We start from the raw sequence: 7,500 nt of genomic DNA on the forward strand, positions 1-7,500 counted from the left end.
TTAGCTTAACGTCAGTGGTTGGAAAAATCTGAGAAACCATAATCAAAGAAGAGACTTAACCTACCTGACTGGGGCTGGGTAATTAGAGACTCGCAGCGTAGTCTTAGATACGAAAGACCTTGCTTATCAAATTTGTTAGTTGATACCTTCCCTGCACCACACGCTCTACTTCAAGGTGCGAAGAATTTAAAACCAGACCTGTTATGCTTTGAAATTCACCGCTTCTGTGGAATGCTAATTTGAGACGATAATGAAAGGATTTGCGTATAATGTGGCAACTAGTGTTTTCATTTGGTGCAAGTACCACCTGCTCTACAAAAACTAATGGGATGAGAGTCAAGGTGCAGACGAGTTACAGCTGCTACATGTAACCGTTTGTGTCTTCCAGGAACAACAGAAAATGTTCCATGACACTGTTTCTCTGCAATGCCAGTATATTTCGAATAACCTGTAGAGCTTCCTCTTTCAAGACAATATCCAACAAAGCACTCAGACTACAAGCTCCTCTTTAATTCCCTGTTCTACTATGGCCCCCGTGGAGCAGTGGCTAGCCCGCCTTACTATGAATCCGCAGTGGTGAATCGGTGCACAGTTTAACTGAATGATCGTCCTTCCCTCGGAGTGCTCGGCGAATGGGTAACCTGGAGGAAACCCGGAATTGGTAAACTGTGGAATCCAAGATCTGACAGTGACCCAGCAGCCCGTACTCAAACGGTTTGCTTTCTCACCACGACTATTTCCAAAGGACACAGATGATTAGCCAGGTTCTCAAGAGTGTTTCTCCTGTTAATAATGAAGGGATCTTGTTAATCTATTACTAGTACCTTAAAAACATCCTTAAAAACACGTGTCACTTCAACCAAAGGCTTAAGGAAATAGTCGAAAAGCGGCCAGGAGTGTTTCAGCATACGGCCCAGTCTCCCGCGGTAAGGATGCCACTCACCACAGACTAACAGTCAATAAGACGGAGGTGAACGCCGAGGCGTGTCCCCCACCTCTATCTGTCTGCTGTGGCTGTTCATGCCTTTGCTTCCATTTTTTTTCTTTTTAATTATGAAGTATATTTACTAGTTACATATAACCTTCAAGGTTGACCACTATCGAATATGACATGAGGCCATAGCATCTCCGAAAATCTCCACCTACCAGACTCTACTGTATCCTGACATTATATATTGCAGTGCAGTGTGACAAGGCAGCTGTCTCAATAATAAAACGACTAGTGATATCACAAATAAGAGCAATAGAGCAGTCACAGGTAAATCAAGGTATGAACACACACTCGGTTTTAAATACCAAATTATTGAGAATAAATTAAATAATACATACTTTAGTGTCCTTATCTATAAACCATTGAATCATCTAGTAGATAACCCTTTTTTCGTATACATACACACAAGGTAAAGGTTTAGAGAAAGTCATATTTTGGAAATAACTTATGTACAGGCAAACCAATCCCAAACGGAGAGCTGGAACCAACCACCACTTTACGAAAGATCAGAAAAACTTTATCCATAGATAAAAAGTCTCAAAAATTTCTTATTAGCATTTTGGCAACAGCAAGTCCATGGAATACAGAAAGTATGAATATAAAACTATAGTCATTTGTTTGTTTTTTTTCTCTTAATCAATATCAATTAAATTTATACTTAGTAAATCATTTTGGTTAATAATGTTACAAAAATATTTGTCTATCAGAATGGATTATGTTTATAACTTTTATGATCATGTGTCTCTTTAAGACTTCACTTGTGTTGCATATCTGAATATGTTTGTGAATATGAATGTGCTAGTGTATATGTCAACATATGTAAGCGATGTGTGTGTGTGTGTGTGTGTGTGTGTGTGTGTGTGTGTGTGTGTGTGTGTGTGTGTGTGTGTGTGTGTGTGTGTGTGTGTTTATTTAGTAAATGAATAAATACGTATATGTCAACATATTTAAGCTGTGTGTGTGTGTGTGTGTGTGTGTGTGTGTGTGTGTGTGTGTGTGTGTGTGTGTGTGTTTACTAAATGAATAACGACGTATTCAGCTCAGCTTATAACATTACAGGAGTCATCAGGTGTGTACACATGAGAGGACATTACGAGGGTTTAAATTTTCATTAGGCTCAGCCAATGTAAAACTATAATCTTCCTTGTATTCACGTTATAACTAATAAACAAATAAACTCTTGAATGTGAATCTGAAACTAACTCTGTTTATTCTATTTTCCTACGACTTGAACTCCCTCCACAATTAAACTGGTGAAGTTGAATGGAACACTTTTGCTGTTCAGTTATTATCATTTTATTTATTTATTTATTTATTTATCTATTCTATATTTATTTATTTTTTATTTTTTTTTTGAAGGAGCGGCAAATAAGCGTGTTTTCACCATGCCTCGTGGTCTGCCTCCTTTATGTTAGAATAAAAGTAAACATATAAGTAAATCGATAAATAAAACATGACAATTGGATCGACTTTTCTATCCCTTGCACCAGCAAAATGTTCCTAATGGCCATGACCCACAGGCTGGTCATTCTCATTTAAGGCATTTACTTCCACGTGGCAGCCTCCCACATTCACTAAATATCAACAGTGAGTCACTAATGGCGTGGACTATTTCTGCTGGCACTGTAACACTCGACATTTTACCTGATGCGTTTGAATGACTTTCCATCACGCCATGTGATGCAAATGTGACGCTAAATGTTTAGGAATACACTTTCTCGTAGTTTCTCATTCGTACTAATTTATTATCGTTTTTATGGTTTTAAGTTATAATCAGTCTACCTCTTGGTTCACATTTACTAATGACGATTAAAATTACCAGTTAGGCTTTGTAACAAATTTACATAATCAGTACCAAGCAGCCTTGGCCCTTGCACAGCTACACTGGTTTCATCATGAGGACACGCTATGCTGCAGTAAATCTCAGCCACGTGTGTGGTGGAATTACAGTCATTACACGTGGGATGCAGTTGGCGCGGGAGTTTCGACATTACTTTTTCGTTCGGATCACATTTATTCAGCTTTACTGTTCGATCTGCTTCAAATATCAATAATTAAGTGGCACTTCTGAAAACCAAAGGGCCAATTGGAAGAATGCAGGTGGCTTGAACTGATTGAGATTGGAGGAAAAAAAAAAAAGATAAATGAAAGCCGAGTTCTGAAATTTGCTGTTTTTTTTTCACGCTTTATTCAAACTATCGTGGCTTGTATCGTTTTACATCACTTTAAAGGTCCTCTTCTCATCTCTCGCTACCTACTTTTGACCTAGATGCCCCTGCAGTTCCTATACTATACTAGGAATCGCTCGTCACCAGCCGCGAGAAGGCAACACCCTCACCCAACCAACTGCCTGCAGCATCCCCTTCCACACGCACACACACCACATACACCTGTCACTCACACATACCAGTACCTGTCTCCAAGCTCCGGAAGTTCCCCAGGATACAAGAATGTTGAGGGAGGTCCCACGGCATCCATTCAGCGTCCCCGGAACAGCCACGAAGACGAGAATCACATGGCGCACCACACACCTATGTAAACACTCGCCATGACAGTGACGTGAAGTCACGTGAGTGACCAGGAAACATCAAACACCAAAACCTTTTCTCTATTTCTTAACCTTCTTTTGACATTATAATATATTATGAAAAATACAAATATATCCTTTGGGTAAAACAAGAGATCTCAGTGAAGTGCTGTAGTTTAAAACAATTATTTATTTTATTACTTTTTTCCAACCATAGAAAACGATTGGAAGGATGACTTTGCTAGTCAGGTCCTTGTTCCAGACCCTCTTCCCCTTCCATTACTCGCCTGAGCCTGAGCCATTATTGGATTACTTCGAGGCTCTGTTATCATCGCCACCACTCTGATGATGTGAGCATTTCGATCATTACAATATATTGCTTTGTTGGCGTGACTGCGGACTGGCTAAAGTGTGATCCATTATTAGCTCCCTTTCATTTCCCACGCACAAACCTCATTCATCTTCCTCTCTTATTTCCCATTCGTCTTGATTACATTGCTATCACTTCTGTTCCCTTCATGACTTACTCAGGCTGCACTTCGCCTCAGCCGTGAACATTAAGCGCAGGAAATGAAACTTGAATGATGGGATTGAACCAGAGAGAGAGAGAGAGAGAGAGAGAGAGAGAGAGATGAATGATAATGGAAATAAAATGTTATACGCTCATATGTTTAACCTTCCTCAGTAAACGAAAAAAATAATATAATAATAATAATAATAATAATAATAATAATAATGATAATAATAATAATAATAATAATAATATGCCCTAAATGTTCCCAGGATCCTATGTCTCTATGTATTTCTTCTGACTCTCGCCTAGTGTCTTAAGTTACTGTGTAAACTGTTAACTTACCGGCTTTGAGTGGGCGCTCTTTGTTACAGCTGTTTTAACAAGACCGAGTGATGTGTTATCAAGTGTGCGGAGTGACAGGTGTTCCCGGCAATCAATACAGGTGAGTGACGTCACGCCACACTCCCCACCAACAGCTGACAAGGTGAACACAACTCACTTTCATTACTGTATACTCTGTAGTTTTATTGTGTTATATTATGTACATAAATGGAATATCAGGTCTAACTTTGGCTTCTATTAAATATCAGCAAATATCATGAGGTTCATCATAATTGCCGGTTTAAGGCGAGACAAACGTGTTATAAGTACACGAGGCAACAGACTGGACGGATAATAGTTGAGGTAAAGACTTGCATACATGTGGTTCAGATACACTAATACAAGCTACGACACACTGTAATATATCTTACACCAAACACCGCGCGCTTGCTCCGGCCCACGAGTGTCGGATCAAGACTCACGGCTCAGCGCGCACCGTGGCAAAGTGAGGTCGGCACTGCCCGTACTCTCAACGACTCGAGGGACGCAGTGCCGCGGCTTCACCGGATGCCGCCTGGCGTCAGGGCGGCCAGGCGAGGCGGGAGATGACGCACTGTTATGTTATCCATATGCTTTTTTGGTGTAAGCGGTTCACACCACAGCAGTGGCTGTCCGCTTTTCGTTTTTCTCACGACCACTAACATCAGCAGTCTAGGTCTTCCCTGGTCGCTCACGCAGTGATCTCTCCTGCCTTCCGCATCAACTCCAGCTTCACCTCCTGATCTCTGGCCTTGAGCCGCAGGTCCTGAAGAGAGGCGTGTCTCCGCTCAGCGTCATCCCTGTGCAGAGGGAGTGTAGGGATAGCGGGCGCCTGTATTCCCGTGGGCGCGGTCAACGGAGGTGAGTAAGGGAGGGGAGGCGCCAGGCTAGATGACGAGAGGGAAGGAGCAGAGGTCTGCAGGCCAGCCAGGGATGGCAGGTAAGGCTGTAGATTGGAGAGGTAAGGCGGCGGTGCCTCCAGCTTGGAGCGCTGTGAGAGCTGTGCCAGGACGGAGGTGAAGGACGGCGTGTAAGGCAGCAGGTGCGGGGCCAGCACGGGGGGCCGGAACTGCATCTCCCTTAGGACGGCTAGAGAGGGGTGGAGGTAAGGTGATCCTGGCGGCAGCAGGGGCTGAGTGGCGGAGACAGCAGCCACTGCGGCGGCGGCAGAGGTGGGTGGCAAGTAGGGGCTAGGAGGCGGCACTCGGGCGCCGTGGAACATTGCGGTAGGGTCTAGGTGCTTGGCTCCTGGGTAGCCGATCCCGGTGGCGAAGGGACTGGAGATGGTGGGTGGAAGAGGCGAGGGATTCTGGAGGGGCAGGGGAGCAGAGGGAGGGAAGCCGCCGTATGGATGTGTCGACGGTCCCACCTTCTCTTGCTTCCTCCATTTAGCTCGCCGGTTCTGGAACCACACCTGGAAGAAGAACAGAACACGTCACGTCAAGGATGAGAAACACTGACACATAGAAGCAGATCGGCGGCGTTACACATACATCAATTATGGCGTTGTTTACGGTCACTAATCCCGGCGAGCGGGTCCTGAAACGGCCGAGACCTAATAACACGACACGAGTTATTGTTGCCAGACATGAGAGCGACCCTCGCCCCGCCGGTCCACCCTCCCCTCGACCCTAAGCTCCTCGTTATATTGATGTGACACCGTGGACGAGGATCACCTCCACCTTGCTACCCGGCGCTCCACTAGTAATGCTGCCGCAGGTCCCGGGAAAAGTCATGGCTGCGGCGCGCCCTCCTAGCGACTCACCTGCGTGTGTTTGCGCCGTCCGTCAGCCGTGCAGACAACAGCTGCCCTAACTTACCAGCATCATTACCGCTATATCAGGAGAAAATTTAATTTCCTCTGACGGGTTAATTTCTTCCTACTTTATATCTCGGAGCGATGTTTCCCTTGGGGCCACTCTAGTCTCTTTAATCTTGTCTGCCCACCACCGCCGCCGCCACCACCACCACCACCACCACCCCAGCCTAATCCTCCGCAGCTCCCTGCCTCCACCACACCACACGTCACCCCAAGCTGTCACATGCGGCCCAATTACCAGCCACCTCACCCATGCCTCTCGTCACCATGCTTAGCGGCATCACCCACCAGACCGCTATCTCACCGCGCCATCCGCCACCCATGTCACCCACCTCACCATTTGTCTCCATCCGTCACCAGCATGTAAGCCTAAACGGTAACCATCTCTCACATCTTAACAATTTTCCCTCTCCCACGCAGTCACCCATCACCTGATTCAGTTACCTTCTCTCCCAGTGTGGTCAGTCATTCTGCTCGCTCTCCCATCCATCCCCTCCCAGCTCTCTCACACGCCCTCCCCTCACACCGCACACCTTTCGCTCAGCCCTCCGTCCCCTCGTTCAGAGCCACGTTAAGTCGTATCATAAGTTCGCCACTCCTTCCACATACAGCAACAGCAACACGCCCTTCCCTCCACGCCCCCAGAGAGTCACGCACCCCCCGCAGCCGCCAAGGAGCTAAATAATGCAGCCTCTTCCGCCCCACGACCACGCGACCCTCCTGCCGTCACGCTAACACACACACACACACACACACACACACACACACACACACACACACAAAGAGAGAGAGAGAGAGAGAGAGAGAGAGAGAGAGAGAGAGAGAGAGAGAGAGAGAGAGAGAGAGAGAGAGAGAGAGAGAGAGAGAGAGAGAGGAACGGAAGCTAATTGCCCACAAGTACCCTTAAACAGAGACACAGACGGACACGGAAGACAAAGAGACAGAAAGACAGACAGGTAGAGAGAGAATAGAGATCCTAATTACCCACCCACAAGAATCCGCCCCCACCGCAGACTTCCTTCCTCCCCCCCAGCAGGTACGAAGAGGGAACGCTCCACCTGAGGCTCCCATGACCTAACGCAGCGATTAAATTAGACGAGAATACAGGTAATGGTGAGGGTTTGTGGCTTCTAATAGTGGTGATGGTGGTGGAGGCTGCCGGTGGTGTGGGGACTCAGGGTGAAAGATAAAGTGGTGGTGATGGTGGTGGTGGTGGTGTTTGTTGAGGTTTGCTTGTGTACCTATGTATTTTTTTTTTTTTTCTTTTTTTTTGGAGGATTGGCTATTTT

General features: G+C 45.8%; 1 protein-coding gene across 3 annotated transcripts in view; it reads right to left on the reverse strand.

Moving 5' to 3' along the window:
• Positions 1-4,531: 4,531 nt before the first annotated feature.
• Positions 4,532-7,500, reverse strand: part of LOC135111432 (homeobox protein aristaless-like) — a 12,788-nt gene continuing 9,819 nt past the window's right edge. For all 3 annotated transcript variants that reach the window (XM_064024710.1, XM_064024711.1, XM_064024712.1), the window contains exon 4: positions 4,532-5,806. In XM_064024710.1, coding sequence (XP_063880780.1) covers positions 5,084-5,806 — 723 coding nt within the window. In that variant the 3' untranslated portion in view covers positions 4,532-5,083. The remainder of the gene's footprint in view (positions 5,807-7,500) is intronic.

This window comes from Scylla paramamosain, chromosome 22 (assembly GCF_035594125.1).
Source record: "Scylla paramamosain isolate STU-SP2022 chromosome 22, ASM3559412v1, whole genome shotgun sequence".
Taxonomy (NCBI): Eukaryota; Metazoa; Arthropoda; class Malacostraca; order Decapoda; family Portunidae; genus Scylla; species Scylla paramamosain.